An 18,746-nucleotide genomic window follows, 5' to 3' on the forward strand; every position below is an offset into this window, starting at 1 on the left:
CCTGGGGGGTGCGCGGGGCGATCTGACCCCGGTGGAGTGCCCCCCTGGTGGCCTGGCCCGCGATCGGGGCCCACCGATCCGCGGGCGGGCCTGTGCCGTGGGGGCACTCTTTCCCTTCCGCCTCCGCAACGGCCTCCACCATGGCGGAGGCGGAAGTGACTCTCCCCACTGCACATGCGCGGGAAACTATCAGTGGCCGCTGACGCTCCCGCGCATGCGCCGCCCGGATATGTCATTTCCACGCCAGCTGGCGGGGCAACAAACGCCATTTCCGCCAGCTGGCGGGGCGGAAATCCCTCCGCCGCCGGCCTAGCCCCTCAATGTTGGGGCTCGGCCCCCAAAGATGCGGAGCATTCCGCACCTTTGGGGCGGCGCGATGCCCGTCTGATTGGCGCCGTTTTGGGCGCCAGTCGGCGGACATTGCGCCGTTGGGGGAGAATTTCGCCCCTAATTCGGCTCCAATGTCTTACTGTCTTATTGTCCCCCATTAAAGAGGCGGGTGACCTCTAAACAATGTCTAATTGCATGATATATAAAGCCGGCCAGTTAGACACCGGCAAGCCAGACCCAATTGGGGTCTACTAAGAGATGTATATAATAGTGATTGTAAATAAACAAAAGTTTCTTGAACACAGTTGGTGTGGTCTCCATCATGGCCTTATAAAAGGCAGCCACTCCCACATCACCATGAACAGATTTTGAAAACACATCACATGCACCAAAACGTTTGACACATGGGGCGGGATTCTCCCAACGGGAGGCTAAGTGCCGACGCCGGAGTAAAAACGGGAATGTTTTACTCCGGAGTCGGCACCCGTTCCGGGACCCCATTCTGTGGCCCACAGGGGGCTAGGACGCGCTGCAGTGGCCTCCGCCGCCCCAGCTGGCGATCCCGGCCTGAACCCGGCCCCGCGGGGTCCGCGCATGCGTAGTTGACCCGGCGCCAACTAGCGCATGCACAGTGGCCTTCTTCCCCACGGCGGCCCCGACGCCAAATGGCTCAGGGCGACAGGAGCCAGCGCGGAGGAAAGGAGGCCGGGGGGGCAGAGAGGCCGGCCCGCCGATCGGTGGGCCCCGATCGGTGGGCCACTACGGAGGCCCCCCCCCCAGAGATGGACCCCCCTCCAACTCTCCCCCACAGGCCGCATCCTGACCCTTCAATGCCGAGGTCCTGCCGGCCCACAGCAGGTTAGAACGGCGTTAGAACGGCGCGGGACGCATTGCGGAGAATTGTGTCCCGGCGGCGTGGCGCGAACCGCACGGCGCCTCGCCGATTCTCCGACCCGACGGGGGGTCAGAGAGTTCTGTCCTGATTTCTCTTGTATGCTGAGTTCACTAGTCTCAGGAAGGGTAGTGGTTGTTGTGTTACAATAAGTCTTTGCATCCCTGGGCTGTGGAGGAATCTGGTGAAAATGCTGCCAAGCTTCCCATTCCTTATCCAGAATCCAGTGCCTCCTGCTGAAAAGTACGTTTGTGAATAGTGGATGAGAACTTGATTAGGTTTGTCTATAATATTCTGCACATCCAAATAACTATCTGGCACTCACTTCCCTGGCTCCTGTGTGAGAAATGAACATTTTCCCAGGTTCTGGAAGGGACCAGTATCCATGAAGTTAGGGAGCAAGGAGGAAATTGAGAGGGGCAGCATGGTAGCACATTGGTTAGCACAGTTGCTTCACAGCTCCAGGGTTCCAGGTTCGATCTCGGCTTGGGTCACTGTCTGTGCGGTGGATTGGCCATGCTAAATTGCTCTTAGTGTCCAAAAAGGTTAGGTGAGGTTACTGGGTTACGGGTGTGGGCTTAAGCGGGGTGCTAATTCCAAGGGCTGGTCCAGACTCGATGGGCCGAATGGCCTCCTTCTGCACTGTAAATTCTATGATAATGGATACATGGGTTTGTTTCATGATAGAACTTACATTGAGAAAACGGTTATGAATCATTCAAGTTTCTCCCAGCAAGCCTTTTGAAATTAGCTAGCTGTACATGAATTATTGTTATTTTTTCTTGTGCATGAATTATTGTTATTTTTTCTTTGATATTGCAAAGTATAAATCATGGTTCATCTTTTATGTGTTTCCAGTGTACTGCCAGCAGAGTTTGTGCACCGCAGAACTGCTGTCTGATGTTGCCTTGTCACTTGCTCAGAAGGATGCTTCGTTGATTCTGAAGAAGATGAATGTCTATGTGATCCTGGTTTTGGTGACACACAACAGTATGAAAGTCATGTTTATGTTTTGAAATGTTTGCGTTCTCCTCTCTTGGGGATTAAATATCCTCTGTTATGCAAGTGTGTAAAAAATACTTACATGTCAAATAAGCATAAATATCATATAATTACTTAGCCGTACCCCGCTAACCCCTTGAAGTACAATTAATGAAACTCACCCTATGAGTAAACAGGGCAGAGTGCAATTATACATTGACTAATCCTTACACTATTCAATAAACAACAATGATGCGAGTAATTAACAAGCCGTACAGTTTGTTCTAAGTAAACAGAAACTCCAGAAAGCACAGTAAATAGCCCTTGTCTTTCTAAACAAATAAGCACCACATTGAACAAAACATGCCCTGCTGAATAAACTGCATAGGAGTAACTCCTAAGTGGCGCTGTGGAAAAGAAAATCCACGAGCACTGGAAGTCTGAAATGAAATTCAACGAACCCTGGAAACAAACTCCTGTTCCATCATAATCTGAAAGGAGTAAAGACAGATTAACATTTTGGGTTGAAACCATTCATATCCAGTTTGAGTTCTTTCTGGCCATTAGAGACTTAACTCCCATAAACTGCCTACACAGCACAGAAACAGACCATTGAGCCCAAATGGTTAATATTCTCTGTGCAAGCTTCCTCTATCCTTCCAAATCTAAATCTATTGTAACCCTTCCTTTTCCCTCATATGCTTATCCAGCTGATCGCTTTGACTACTCCATGTGGTGATGAGTTTCACCGTTGTACCATTCCCTGGGTAAAGAATTTTCTTCTCAATTGATTCTTGGTGAACATCTTACATTAAAGGCCTCTGGAATTCCACTCCTCAATCACTCCTCACTTCACTAATCTTAATTGACTTCTGTTCCCAACATGTTGATATCAGAATTCTCTGAAGAATTGGCTGGAAGATGGGTTCACATAAAGTTCCCTGTCTTTGCTGAATTTATAGGATGTCCTTCGGCCCATTGAATGTTTTTGAGGAATTCCACACTTTTGAAGTGCAGGTCAGCAACATAAAAATACCCATAGATTGCCATTCTTAATGCAAAGACGATGAAAGACTTCTGGCATGAAGACATCCTAGGTGCTCATTAATGGCTGCTTCTCTGACACTAAAGTCCAGTGGTGTAAATGTCAGATCAGTAGTACATTCCAGGGATGCTATGGAAAGCAATCATGCTGCTGCTGGTGTCCACTGCAATGCCAGCAACCCCTGGTGTGGCCCATAAACCTGACCTTGAGAAAGACACTCACGCAGACATCCTCTGGGAGATCCAGAAACAACTGAAGGTGATGCCCACTTACTAAATTTGGTCTATGCAGGTCCATTCAATGCACTTAACTCATCAACGGTCAAGTGTTCGGATGCAACAGATGCCCAACACCAGTGTTATTTAAAGGGCCTCAAACCCAGATTTCAGGTAAATTGAATGGTGTGTAGAAATACTGAGGGGTTCCTGGATTTGGGAGGGACTGTTAATGCATCCTTACAGGGGAAGGCAGAGGATTTGGTGACATTAGGCTCATTTAGGTATGTCTGTGCCGTATTTTCCCGGGGCTTTGCCAGTGAGTCTGGGACCAGGTTTTGTTTCGTACTGCATAACGCCACCTAGGAGGTTTCCCAGGCCATTGGAGATGCCTGCGAGGGTGACATTGCCCGTGGATGGGGGGTGTGGGGGAGTCTCAAGCCCATTTAGAGATCGGGCACCCTTTCAAAATGACGGCCCAATCTCTTTGGAGCTGGTCTCACCGGCAAGTTCCGCTCCCCACTGTTGAAAACATTTCTAAGTGTGGGTTTGATCGGGGAGATACTCCTCAAGCCCCCAAAAAATGACTACATGTTGTTGCTACATTTGCAGTGAATCTGAATTTGCTGGATGGCAAAGAGATGGAGCTGAGGTTTTGGAGAGGGAAAATTATGGACAGTGTCCTCTCCCAAGTTGGATTCCTCCATGCTCCCTGCAGGAACAGAAGACTGTTTGGCTGACCAATCAATTAATGCAACATTTCAGAATGGCAATCAGTATTTTCCTAGCTTATTACCCCAGCAAGGTCCCCATCTGCATCCACTGCAGCATAACCTGTATGCCACCTTTTCCTTTGGGGAGCTGGAAAATAAATCATCCCTTAACCCTGACTTGGCTGCAGTACACTTGTGCCCAGTAATTTACCATATGTTTATTCCCACTCAAAATTAGCCTCCAAGGAAACTTCTTCAATAAGTTTAATTGGAAAGTTCCCTCATAGGCACGATGGGCGGAATGACATCCTTCTTCGCTGTATGATCCTGTACCACAAACGTATTCATAAACAGGCTATTAAGATTTATTCTATGGAGAAGTCATATGAGCACATTAGTGATATTGAAGTTAGAACATAAGAAACAGGAGCAAGAGAATACCTATCAAGCTTGCTCCGCCATTCAACATGATCATGGTTGATCTTGGATTAGAGAACCACTCACCTGTCTGCTCCTTCTATTCCTTGATTCCCTGAGCAGCCAAGCGTATATCCCAGCCTTAAATATATTCAAGGGTGGCATATCCATGGTGGAACAGTGGTTAGCACTGCTGCCTCACAGCGCAAGGGGCCCAGGTTTGATTCTGGACTTGGTGATTATTGTGTGGCTAGATTTGCACCTTCTCCCCATATCTGCAGTGGGTTTCTTCTGGGTACATAGAACATAGAAAATACAGCACAGAACAGGCCCTTCGGCCCACGATGTTGTGCCAAACCTTTGTCCTAGATTAATCATAGATTATCATAGAATTTACAGTGCAGAAGGAGGCCATTCGGCCCATTGAGTCTGCACCGGCTCTTGGAAAGAGCACCTCACCCAAGGTCAACACCTCCACCCAACACTAAGGGCAATTTTGGACACTAAGAGCAATTTATCATGGCCAATCCACCTAACCTGCACATCTTTGGACTGTGGGAGGAAACCAGAGCACCCGGAGGAAACCCACGCACACACGGGGAGGATGTGCAGACTCCGCACAGACAGTGACCCAAGCCGGAATCGAACCTGGGACCCTGGAGCTGTAATCGGGTACTCCGATTTCCTCCCACAGTCCAAAGATGTGCATGTTAGGTAGATTGGCCATGTTAAATTGCCCCTTGGTGTCCAAAGTTGTGCAGGTTAGGTGAGGCTATGGGATAGGGCGGTGGAGTGGGTCCAGGTAGGGTGCTGTTTCAGACGGTCGGTGCAGACTCGATGGGCTAAATGGCCTCCTTCAACACTGTAGGAATGCTCTGGATTCCAAGGAAAGAATCCTCAAGGTTAGAGAATTCCAAAGTTCACAACTCTGAGAGAAGAAATTTCTCATAATCTAAATAATTGGCTCCTTAATCTGAAACTGCCTTATCTTTGATGTTCTACATTTTAAGTTAGCTCCTAGTTGTTCATGTTACCTCAGCAGGACTTTTTTAGGCTTACTTATGTTGTTCGTACACACGCACACCACGACTACAGGCTCCTTCCCTTCCCACTCTAAGTTCCTCTCCAGCATAAACGAGAACTCCATAACCCTGGCACTGGGTATGCAACACAGCCTTTCAGACTTATGCTCTCGGCTGCAAGGAACAATATCTTATCATCCTAACTTTACTGTCCTTTACTACAACTACATTCCTTTTTAGTTCCCCACTTATATGGCTCCCTGCACTATGATGCCATGGTCAGCATCCCCTCTACGGTCCCTACTCCAGTCCACAAAAGCTGCAGGAACCTCAAACTTGTTGGACAATTGCAGTGGCTGAGGCTCCTCCATTGCTACCTTTTGGGTTCCTGTATATATTCACAGTTACACCCTCCTTCCCCAAACCATGCACCAAATCAGAAGCACTTAGCCTAAGAGGTGTGACTCCTTCCCTGAACAATGTGTGCAGGTAACATGCCCCCTCCCTGATGGCATCAATGTGTCTAAACCTCGGACTCTAGCGCATCAACTCTGAGCCACAGTTTTTTGACCTGCAGTTACCTATTGCCGATGCTTTGCTTTGGATCACACCAGTTCCCACATGCTACAGCTGTAACACATCACCTACCGCAGCAGCATTGTTGTGCTTTATATAACTGATTAAGTTAAGGTACCTGATAATACAATACTTTTTATTGTCACAAGTAGGCTTACATTAACACTGCAATGAAGTTACTGTGAAAAGCACCTAGTCACCACATTCCGGCGCCTGTTCGGGTACACTGAGGGAAAATTCAGAATGTCTAAATTACCTAACAGAACATCTTTCAGGACTTGTGGGAGGAAACCGGAGTGCCCGGTGGAAACCCACCCAGACACAGGGAGAACATGCAGACTCCGCACAGACAGTGACCCAGCCGGTAATCGAACCTGGGACTCTGGCGTTGTGAAGCAACAGTGCTAACCATTGTGCTACCATGCCAGGTTTTAGAGTGGAAGGGGTTATTATTTTCTGTTTGGCATGCTGGGAGCATTTCTTATGCTGACATGGGTGGAACAAAAATAGAAAAATGATAATCTCTCCAGCACTGATGTCAGTTAAAATGAAATCTAAACACAGTAATTCCTTTTGGGCATTGTTACAGAGATTGGACAAGCATTGGTGAGGACAACTGGATGTATCGATGTTCTTCTGAATTTGTTCAGGTAATTAGCAAATTCTGCACTTCATATTTCCTCATGTTATTACAGAGGCGATAGACTGAAGTACATTTTATACCATGAAAATGAACTTATGCTCTATTCACATTTATGATGGGAATTAACAAAATGAATGTGTGAAATTCACTGAAATATTAAGGGAGTTAAATTAAAACCTCTTTAAAAAGGAAATCATGAAGGTCCTTTGCATGCAAAAAATAAAGAGTTATAGAAGAGACATACAGTAATATAGAGGCAAACTGTAAATGGATTCTGGAAACAAGTAGACATTTTTCTGGAAAATGGAGGGAATGAGAGATTGGAAAGCATACTGCGCAGTATAATGGTATGAAGACTTAACATGTTCACAACAATTTCCTTTGACTGGTATTTTGACTGAAGAGTTAACCCACATAAAATCAACAGGTAAATTAGCAGATAGAGTCAGAAAGAGTTCAACGCAATGTCGGGCGATCAGAGGCGGCCCAGCCAACCTCTATGTAGGTTCATTGAATCCTATTAACCTGAAATGTAAGGGCCCTTTCTGTTGATTCCCTTATTCCTCCTTTTCTTTTATTTTTTTCCATTATAATTTTGACCCATGGATGCTAAATGGACATGTATCTTTAAGACAAGCAGCAGAGGAATTCAAGAAGTTGCAATACAGTATATGGTGGTAGTTAGCGAGCAACAGCAATCAGACTTTGTGGCACCTGAGAGATGGAGTGGGACTCGATTCAAGCATTCATTCCCTCCACTCCCGATGAACAGTGGCTGCCATGTGCACCATCTACAAGATGCATCGCAGGACTCACCAAGATTCCTGAGTTAACACCTTTAAAACCCACGACCACTGCCATTTGAAGGACAAGAGCAACAGATACCTGGGAACCCCACCACCTGGAGATTCCCCTCCAAGTCACTCACTATCCTGACATGGAACTATATCACTGTTTCTTCACTGTCGCAGGGTCAAAATTCTAGAATTCCCTCCCTAACGGCTCTGTAGGTGTATCTACATCTCAGGAACTGCAGCGGTTAACGAAGGGGACTCACCACCACCCCCTGAAGGGCAACTAGGGATGGGCAATAAATGCTGGCCTAACCAGCGATGCAACCATCCCATAAAATGAATTTAAAAATATTATTCCAGTAAACAGAAGGAGCAAAGGTACAATTTGCCTGGCCTCTCCTGAAAGAGGGAGGTCCCACTATTTGTTTTTAATTATTCTCCAATCTTTTTAGAGTGGTCAAAAAGGCATACAGCATGCTTACCTTCATCGGACGGGGTATTGAGTACAAGAGTCGGCAGGTCATGTTACAGTTGTATAGGACTTTGGTTAGGCCACATTTGGAATACTGCGTGCAGTTCTGGTCGCCACATTACCAGAAGGATGTGGATGCTTTAGAGAGGGTGCAGAGGAGGTTCACCAGGATGTTGCCTGGTATGGAGGGTGCTAGCTATGAAGAAAGGTTGAGTAGATTAGGATTGTTTTCGTTTGAAAGACGGAGATTGAGGGGGGACCTGATTGAGGTCTACAAAATTATGAGAGGTATGGACAGGGTGGATAGCAACAAGCTTTTTCCAAGAGTGGGGGTGTCAATTACAAGGGGTCACGATTTCAAGGTGAGAGGGGGAAAGTTTAAGGGAGATGTGTGTGGAAAGTTTTTTACGCAGAGGGTGGTGGGTGCCTGGAACGCTTTGCCAGCGGAGGTGGTAGAGGCGGGCACGATAGCATCATTTAAGATGCATCTAGACAGATATATGAACGGGCGGGGAACAGAGGGAAGTAGATCCTTGGAAAATAGAAGACAGGTTTAGATAAGGATCTGGATCGGCGCAGGCTGGGAGGGCCGAAGGGCCTGTTCCTGTGCTGTAATTTTCTTTGTTCTTTGTTCTCTTTTTTGTTGATATATAAGTGCACAAAAAGCAGGTTATTTGTCTGATTGTACAATGTTTTTGTGACATAAATAAGAGCAAGTTTTAGCCATTCGTTCAAAGATAATCTCAATAATAATAACAATAATAATAATAATTGCTTATTGTCACAAGTAAGCTTCAATGAAGTTACTGTGAAAGGGCCTGAGTCGCCACATTCCGGCGCCTGTTCGGGGAGGCCGATACGGGAATAGAACCCACGCTGCTGGCCTTGTCTGCATTATAAGCCAGCTGGTTGGATTCTCCGCCTCCCCCGCCGTGTGTTTCTTGGCAGTGTGGAATTGGCTGGCGGCGGGATTCTCTATTCCCACCACTTGTTGAAGCCGCCCCATGCCGCCAGCAAACCCATGGGCGGAGGTGCTCTGCTGGCGGGAACATAGAATCCCACAGGACGGAGAATTCCAGCTCTTGTATAGCATTGCTCTAAGTGAAGTCTGAGCCACTATTTCTATTTTGGTAATATTCAGATGCCACATAGGTGAAGTTCATAAGTGGGCTACAGCATAAATTTGTTGATAGATAGATCCTGATTACTTAGTATTTTTTAAGCCGGACTGGTTTATGTCAGTGGGCTTGACAGCTAGTTTGTGATGCAGAACAAGGCAATGAGTGTAGGTTCAATTCCTGTACTGGCTGAGGTTATTCAACCTTACTCCTTGTCTGACGTGTGATGGTCCTCAGGTTCAATCACCACGAGTCAGTTTCCCCCTAATGGGAAAGCAGCCTATGGTCACCTGGGACTATGGTGACTTTTTTTTGTGAGGGCCACGAAGAATCCAGCACGAGTTTCAAGGATACAAAGAAATAACATTTATTTACAATAACATATATATATATACACACCAGCAGCAACCTCGCTTGCTGCTTATTTCTTCCTGCTGGTTCCAAACTGGCCAGCTTTATTTATACAGGGAGTCTGCTAATGATTTCTCCGCCCCCCTCATTGGGGAAGCTCATACTCCCACAGGATTGTGGGATTGTCATTAGTCCCCAGCCAATGGTAAGCAGGCAGGTTATAACACTTCTTGTTTTTAAAGTCACATGTAACTAAAACACGTCCCAAATTCATTCGCTGCCTGTGTTGGTCTCGGCTGAGTGTTAGTTGGATTGTTATTGGCAATCTGCGGGGATAAATCAGGCTGGAAAGGGAAAGTATTGTTGGTCAGTAATGCTACGCGAGTAGGTTTTTCTGTGTAGACGCTGAGTTAGGACCTGGTCAGATTCAGTTTAGTTTTTGTCACATTCAAATATTACACCAATGTTCACCAGATAGGTTTTCTAAATCCTCACACACGCATCAAAAAACTGCATTACCACTGCTTCCAATTTTATATCCAATTAGAGCAACAGGGCACATTGTGATGCTGGTTATAGAATATGTCCAATTTTCCTTTCTATGGCACTGAAACTCAGGTGGGTCGTATAACCAGTGGCTGGCCCAATTGGTGAAGGTAAATATAACCAGTGTCACTTAAAGAGAGAGGCAAGGCTGTAACAGTTTCTTCAATGTGTCAGGACGGAGAGGTAGTTTAAGACATCTATTGCTGGATATTAAAAATAAGATAAAGATTTAAGTAAGTTTAATTTATTGGGCGGGATTCTCCCCTACCCGGCGGGGCGGGGCGTCCCGGCAGGATGGAGTGGCGTGAACCACTCCGGCGTCGGACCGCCTCAAAGGTGCGGATTCCTCCACACCATTAGGGGCTAGGCCCGCCCTGGAGTGGTTGGCGCCCCGCCGGCTGCCGCGGAAGGCCTTTGGCGCCACGCCAGCCGGGGCTGAAGGTTGGGGCTCGGCCCCCCAAGATCCGGGCTGGAGAATCGCGCAGGGGGGCCCGCCAACCGACGCGGCACGATTCCCGCCCCCGCCGATTATCCGGTGACTTCGTGATGAAAACAGCTGAGGGAAAGCTTGTTTGAAAGAGAATTTTAAAGTGTGTCTGTGAGGAGAGTTTGGAAACACGATAATCGTCTGGGGTGAATTTGAGGAGAAATCCACAGTAGACCGATTGAGTGGTATCTGCCACTGGGTTTCAGAATGGGGTGTTGTCTGACCACAGGTTACAGGTTGTTTATTGAGAACATTATAGCGTAAGATATATCGTGTAATCTGTGTTATTCTTGAAATATGCGTATATTTGTGAAAATATGGGGGGAGCGAAGAACTATTGTATTACAGTCAAACGTTTCATGTTGAATAAATGTTTTTTCTTTGTTGTTAAGAGCTAATTTGTAGTCCTGAGACTCTTGCTTCACGTTTTCCAAAAAAAGTAAAAGTCTTTTGAGCCAGGGTTCCATTCTGGGATCTTCCTGTCCAGTAGCACCATCAACTGGGATCATAACAAATGTAGGTTTACATTTTTGATTTTCTTTTTACTTTTCACCAGAACTAGTTTCCCAATGTCAGACCAACAGTCCATGCATGAAAATATTGGTCAGTGTTACGAGCTGTGGTCATCCATTGGTAGCACTCTCTGTGCTTGTGCCAACAATCCACAAAATGGTATTTATTTTTTGTCTATTTCGGATGTTCTTTGTAATATTGCAGTATTTTCTTCAGGATTTTTATATAATGATTAAAGAGAAACTATACTTATTTTAATTGTGATATTACGACCTGTTTATGAAGATTGCTGTGCATTCTATAATTTTGCAAAGGGGCTGTTTAGCACAGGGCTAAATCGCTGGCTTTGAAAGCAGACCAAGACAGGCCAGCAGCACGGTTCAATTCCCGTAACAGCCTCCCCGAACAGGTGCCGGAATGTGGCGACTAGGGGCTTTTCATAGTAACTTCATTGAAGCCTACTTGTGACAATAAGCGATTTTCATTTTATTTCTGATTCGCATGCAACTCTCAAGCATATTGCCTAAGTGTGGCCATTCCTGTATGTGTGTCAAGGCAGTGATTATTAGTAAGTTATTTGACTGAGGAAAACCAGAGCCAAATCTGAGCTGACAATTTCCAGTTGGCAGTCATTGGATAAAGTTCATCAGCAAGAACCATGTTTTGCCCTGCCGGAATGTGGCGACTAGGGGCTTTTCACAGTAACTTCATTTGAAGCCTACTTGTGACAATAAGCCATTTTCATTTCATTTCATTTCTGTAGCTCAGGGATTCTGTGGACAATCATTGCAATAATAGTGATGTGTTAACTCGACGTACATCGGGTTTAAACAGTTAGAATGATCTGCTCTTTCCAAATTAACTGCTCACTGCTATTAGCTATTTCATGCTGTTGCTTTAAGCAGGGGAAATGTTCTCATGAGGGCTTGGAGTAAAGCACTGACAATTGTGCTTACACATAAATGTGCAAAATGATTGCCTGCTGCTTGTTTAAGCAGGTCATGGCAGGAAAAATTAAAACAAAAAGACAATTTGAGTTAGTTGCTCTGAAGAATCACAGTGAAACTCTGTGATTAGCTGTAAAACCCTCAGTAAGGTAATAAAAATCAATCCAAGTTCCCACTACCAGTTGTTATCGAAAAAACATGTATCTGTTCATTGGTTGAGGACAGAACAGGCTCAGCTGAGATGTCCGTTATAATTGAATAGCCTGCCATCACTCAGTGTGTAGGTTGACAAGGACTAGCTACATAGAAAAAGCACCAGAGGGCACTCAATACTGGTGAAACTACCATTGCTTGAGTAATCATCTTTCGGAGTGGGGGAAGGGAGAAAACTGGCTTGGTGTAAGGAAATTGAATATTGTTGAATTGACTCGTGTTTTTATGGGGTCATTGCATTGATCTGTGTGCAACTGTTACAGAAGAAAACCAGAGACTGTGTACAGCAGCCTTTCCATTTGCAAAAGACTGTCTGCAGAAATGCACCAGGCAAGAAATAATCCGGCCCATTTGCGCATTTATTGGTCTTGCTGTTGCTAACAACTGTAAGTATCTGGCTGTATGAGATGGTTATTTGCATATGTATGATGTGATACCGTGTGTAAAGAGTTAGAGAGGCCATGTTTCCTCTGTTCCACTCCCACCATCCCCCTCCCCCACTCAGTTAGAATTCAGCATCATACATTTCTCAGATCAGGTCATTTGTGTAGCCAGATTTTCAACCAGAAACACCCAATGAATGGATGGATGGCCCGCATAGAACGATGGAATGTGTGCTGCTGTCTGAAAGGCCTGCAACAATGCAAATTCTCAACAGGCCTGGCTTCTGTCAAAATCCTTATTGCTGCAGGTCTGAAGTGGTTGCTGGGCACCTCTTTTCAAATCTGAAATAGCTGATCACAGCGTCTCAGACCCACTGTCTCTGTTTTGCTTTCACGTGTGACCGTGAGTGGATACTTCAGAAAATGCATGAGAAGCGCAAATGAATGGAGAGACTGAATTTCTGCTCCACTCCGCTCTGCCTAACACCCCAGAACATGTAAATTAAGGACATTTTTCAGAGGCTTTTGGAAAAGTGGTCTGCTGGTAATCCTGAGCAGGAGGCATCTTACTATGGGCGGGATTTATTGGCTGTTCACGCCGCCGGGAAATTCGGTCCCACGCCGGAGTACAGGTTTCCCGGCGACAAGGGGTACAGCCATTGTGATATCCTGTTGACAACGGCGGGATCAGTAGATCCTGCTGGCGGGCCCGCCTCTGCCGCCGAAAACGAGGTGGCAGGGTGGTCAGTAAATCCTGCCCAATATACCTTAGTGGAATCTGAGTATCAGATATTGGAAAATATACTTCACCCTACTTTCCCTCTGAAGTTACACAGTCATGAACATATTCCTGTGGTGGTGGACAGGATTTAGTTTGGTGCTTCCTGAACTATTTTCAAACATGACCTCACACTTGAAAATTAAAATGACCCCAGACACCCCCAAAAACAAAACAGAAATAAAGCAAATTGGTAGCATTGAGTGTATAAATACTAAAGTTAGTATCTTGTAGATCAACATATAACCATCACAGAATTGTTACGGTGTGGAAGGTCGTTCAACCCATCGTATATGTACTGGCTCTCCAAATGAGCATGAGACTTTTTCCCATAACCTTTCAGACAATCATCTAATATGCCCTCTTGAATGACTTGATTAACGCTGCCTCCACCACACTTCCAGGAGTGAATTCCAGACCCAAGCCATTCATTGTGTGAAAAGGTATTTTCCTCACATCACATTTGCTTCTTTTGGAAATCATTCTAAATCTGTGCCTTCTCATTCACGGTCCTTTTATGAGAGGGAACAGTTACTCCCTATCAATTCTGTCCACACCCCTCATGATTTTGACTAAACCTCCTCTTAGTCTTCTTCTTTCCAAGAAAAAAAGTCCCAACCTCTCCAATCTATCTTCATAACTGAAGTTTCTCATTCCTGGAACTCATTCTTGTATCAACTTTATGCGCGATCTAACAGAAAGGTTTCGGAGTGTCATTTGTGGCGGGCGAGTTCCCCCCCCCCGCTACCTACCACACTTTGTCACCTTTTTGGACCCTGGGGAGTTTCTCCCCAGGTCAAGGTAACACTTAGAATTATTTTTATCTCTGGCAGATGAACTTGCTGGCCAGACTGGCTACTCAGACATTGGATCACCATTTTAAAAGGGTGCCCGATCTCTAAGAGGGCTTGTGGGTCATCCAACACCCCCCCCCCCCCCCCCCCCCCCCCCAGCCACCCCCACCCATGGACAGTGTTACCCCACACACACGTGAGCATTACCCCACCACCCTCGAAGTGATGAAACCCCGCTATGGGATCACGGAGGACCCTCCCTTTTCAGGCCCTCCCATGCCCCCTTTCACCCCCCCCCCACCTCCCCTTCCAGGACCTCCACCCTTCATCCTCCCAATCTTCCAAAGACCCCTTCAAAACCACCATACACACCCTCCACCATTCATACACCCCCTCCACCCTCCCTTCGTAGACATGGCTCCCCAAGCCCTGACCCTTGGCAGTGCCACCCTGGCACTTGGGCAACCACACACACTGGTACCCTGGCAATGCTCCTGCCAGCTTTGCAGTGCAATCCATGCACCTTGGCAGTGCCAGGGTGTCAGTGCCAAGGTGTCAGCATTCCAGTGGGAGGGCCATGGGAGGCATGCTGCCCAGTCCCATAAGACCGTAAGACATAGGAGCAGAATTAGGCCACTCGGCCCATCGAGTCTGCTCCGCCATTCAATCATGGCTGATATTTTCACATCCTCATTCTCCTGCCTTCTCCCCATAACCCTGATCCCCTTATTAATCAAGAACCTATCTATCTCTGTCTTAAAGACACTTAGTGATTTGACCTGCACAACCTTCTGCGGCAAAGACCTCCACAGAAATTCTACAGATGGTCTCTGACCAGTTAGGGGCAGCTGATGGCCCAGGAGACTCTCCCGGATGTTGTTCTGCCTGGTCCACATTTGTGTGGACCAGTTCCAGTATGGAACGGTACCCGACTGGGGACTCCCTGAGGATGCCATTCGAAGCTGGGAGGTGGTATATCCTGGGTGAGCACACCTAAGTGTGTTTCAAACTGACTTAAGCGCTTGGTCACGCCCATTGTGGGTGGGATCCTGATCGCAATACCTCGTGAGATCTGGATAGATTTCGCGAGGCATTCTAGCTGCCATGAAGTCCCAGCAGCTACCAGCCGTGTTAAGCTCATGTTCAGACACGTCGTGGCCAGTAGATCGTGCCCTTGATTAACTGTTCTCTCCACCTGTTCTGCCACCTTTAATGACTTACGCACTTATATAGCCAGGTCCTTCCTGCACACCCGATAGAGTTGTAGCCCTTGCTTTGTGTTGTCTTTCCATTATCAAAATGAAATCCTCGCACTGCTCTGCATTGAACTTCATCTGCCATCTATCTGTCTGTCATAACCCATAGGACTTACAAGGTGGCAATGAATAAACTTCTCGAGAGCCTAGCCAAATACCAGTTCTCCTGTTAAAGGGGGTGGGGAACCCTAAACCATGTATAGGTAACCTCTGTATAAAGTTGGCCAGTTGGGTACCGGCTGGGATCTTTCGTGCTGTGTTAATAATAGTTAATAAAACTTGATTTCTTTTAACAACGCTGTGTGAACTCCTTTGTGGTCTACTAAACTATCATTACACCAACTTGTATATGTCCCTTTGAAGTCCCCCTCACTCCGCAAACTTTGAAATAGCCCCCTGTATACCAAGATCTAGATCATTAATATATATCAGGCCAAGCAAGGGTTCCAAAACCAACTCCTAGGGAACACCACTACAAACTTTTCTCCAGCTCGAAAAATATCCATTAACCATTAGTTGCTGTTTCCTATTGATCATCCAAGATTGTGCTGTCCTTTTTATTCCATGAGCTATAACTTTTTATAATTTTTCCAATTAAGGGGCAGTTTAGTATGGCCAACACACCTATCCTGGGTTATGGGGGTGAGACACACGCAGACATGGGGAGTTTGTGCAAACTCCACACAGTGACCCGGGGCCAGGATTGAACACGGGTCCGTGGCTCCGTGAGGCAACAGTGTGAACCACTGCGCCACCGTGCAGCCAACTTTTTACACCTTCTGGACTTCATGGGCAGGATTCTCTTGTTCCCCAGCCGTATGTTTCCCAGCGCACGCCGTTCTCTGGCAGCAGGATTCTCTACTCCTGCCATTTGTCAATGGGATTTCCCATTGAAGCCAGGAAACCTGCGGGTGGGGGTGCGCTGCCAGTGGGAAAAGAGAATCCCAACAGCTGGAGAATTCTGGCCCATATAAATGGCATTTCTCTCATCAACCCTGTTGCTCGGTTTCGGCCGCAACAGCGTCGCCAATACTGTGGGTATTTCTATTTAACTTAGTGAACCACAAGCCTTCCCTTATATCGATCAAATGACCACACAACCAGTTAGTTAGTTCAAAAGGTGGTTTATTTACATACACAAGAGTTATCTCAACATTCAAACACAATATCTATTACGAGTTAAACTACACCTATCAGCTACAATAACCTATACTTAACTTCAGGGTGACCAGCACTGTGCAAATGGATAAGGCCTTTATCTGGATTTCACTTGGCTGGTTCGAAGAAAATGGCTCTGTCTCTGCTGGGCTCATCCGTCAGGTAGCGATCATTGGTCTTGAACTTGGCTGGCTGTTCTTGCTGCAATTGGGCTGGCATAGGCCGGATCCAAAAGAGACAGAACACATGGCTGTGTCATCTTTTATCCCTCTGGGATTTTGCACTCTTTGGGGCGGTCCTTAACCTTGGACCCAATTGTTTGACAGGGCTCTGATCACTCTCTTCGATTTCGGCCAATAAAGGGGCGGCTCCTTAGCGGTCATTGACCTTGGCAGTTGTGCTTTCTGAGTAAGGGGAGTGGCGCTGATCAGTCTGTGGCTGGACCGGTTGCTTGATTGGAGTTCTAGTGCCCTGGGAAAATGGGCCATTGAAATGTAAACGAGCGGGGGTTTCGGTCAGGTCTGGTTATCTGTGTTTCAGATATACATAGGCTGCGTATCTGTCTTGAGTCCTGGGTTGGCCATAATTCCCATGGTCCTTTGCAGGTGGCCATCTTAGATGGCTACAGCCTTCTCTGTTACCTCTCCCAAAAAATTCCAGCAAGTTAGTTCAACGCGATTTTCCCTTAAGGACCCATGATGATTCTTCCCAATCAAGCCACATTTTTCCATGTGATCATTAATTCTATCCTGAATAATTGTTTTTAGAAGCTTCCCAGCACCAAAATTAAACTGGCTGATTTGCAATTGCTGGGCTTATCCGTACACCTATCTTTCATCAAAAATGTAATGTTTGCAATTGTCCAGTCCTCTGGCACCTAGCCTGAGTCTAGGGAAGACTGAAATGTTATGGCCAGTGCCCCTGAAATTTCCACTCTCACTTCCTTCAATATCCTTGGGTACATTTCATCCAATCCCAGTGCTGTGTCAGCTTTAAGTACTGACAGTTCATCAAGGTCTCTTCCGTATCAATTTTGTACCCTTCTCGAGACAGAGCTTCCTCCTCCATCACCATGGCCTGGGTAGCATCTGTTTCCTTGGTAAAGACAAATGCAAAATTTAACATCTTAGCCATGCCCCTTGCCTTAATGCATTTATCCCGTTTTTGGCCCCTAATCTGCCTTACTCCGCCTCCTACCACCCATTTACTATGTACGTGCCGATAGAGGACTTTGGGACTTCCCTTTACGTTGGCTTTTTTCATAACTCCTCTGCTTCTTTTAATCGCTTTTTCACCTCCTTTCTGAACCTTTCACATTCAGCCTGCTTCACAATTGCATTTTCTACCTGAAACCTGTCGTAAGCACATTTTTTCTTCTTTATCTCAGTTTCCATCTTTTTCATCCAGGGAGCTCTAGATTTGTATGCCCTACCTCTCTCTTTTGAGAGAATATTACCTTGATTGTGCCCAAACCATTTCTTCTTTGAAGGTAACCTATTGTTCAGCAAGTTTCTGCTGCCATCCTTTAATTCCAGTTTATCCGGCCCAACTCTGTTCTTGGCCATTGAAATTGGCTCTCCGCCAGTTAATTAGTCTTACCCTGGTTGGCTCACTGTCCTGTGTTCCACACCATTCACAACTCCTCAGATAATGAAGCAATCCATGGCCAAATGCAGCAAGACCTGGACAATATTCAGGCTTGGGCTGACAAGTCGCAAGTTACATTTGGCCACACAAGTGCCAGGCAATGACCATCTCCTACAATAGAGGATCTAACCACCCCACCCTTTGACGTTCAATGGCATTACCATTGCTGAATCCCCCACAATCAACATCCTAGGGGTTACCATTGATCAGAAACTGAGCTGGCCTCGCCACATTAATTCTGTGACTACCAGGGCAGGTCAAAGGCTCGGAATCCTACGGCGAATAACTCACCTCATAACTCCTCAAAGCCTGTCCACCATCTATAAGGCACAAGTTAGGAGCTTAATGGAATACCCTCCACTTGCCTGGATGAGTGCAGTTCCAACGACACTCGAGGAGCTTGGCACCATCCAGGACAAAGCAGCCGGCTTGTTTGCTCCCCCTTCCACAAACAT

At 46.4% G+C, this 18,746-nt stretch overlaps 1 protein-coding gene across 1 annotated transcript in view; it reads left to right on the top strand.

The window, feature by feature from the left end:
* Positions 1-18,746, top strand: part of terb1 (telomere repeat binding bouquet formation protein 1) — a 221,014-nt gene that overhangs the window by 26,399 nt on the left and 175,869 nt on the right. Inside the window, exons 5-8 of the mRNA XM_072517804.1 lie at positions 2,081-2,212; positions 6,781-6,841; positions 11,159-11,274; positions 12,539-12,661. Coding sequence (XP_072373905.1) covers positions 2,081-2,212; positions 6,781-6,841; positions 11,159-11,274; positions 12,539-12,661 — 432 coding nt within the window. The remainder of the gene's footprint in view (positions 1-2,080; positions 2,213-6,780; positions 6,842-11,158; positions 11,275-12,538; positions 12,662-18,746) is intronic.

This window comes from Scyliorhinus torazame, chromosome 10 (assembly GCF_047496885.1).
Source record: "Scyliorhinus torazame isolate Kashiwa2021f chromosome 10, sScyTor2.1, whole genome shotgun sequence".
NCBI classification, from domain to species: Eukaryota; Metazoa; Chordata; class Chondrichthyes; order Carcharhiniformes; family Scyliorhinidae; genus Scyliorhinus; species Scyliorhinus torazame.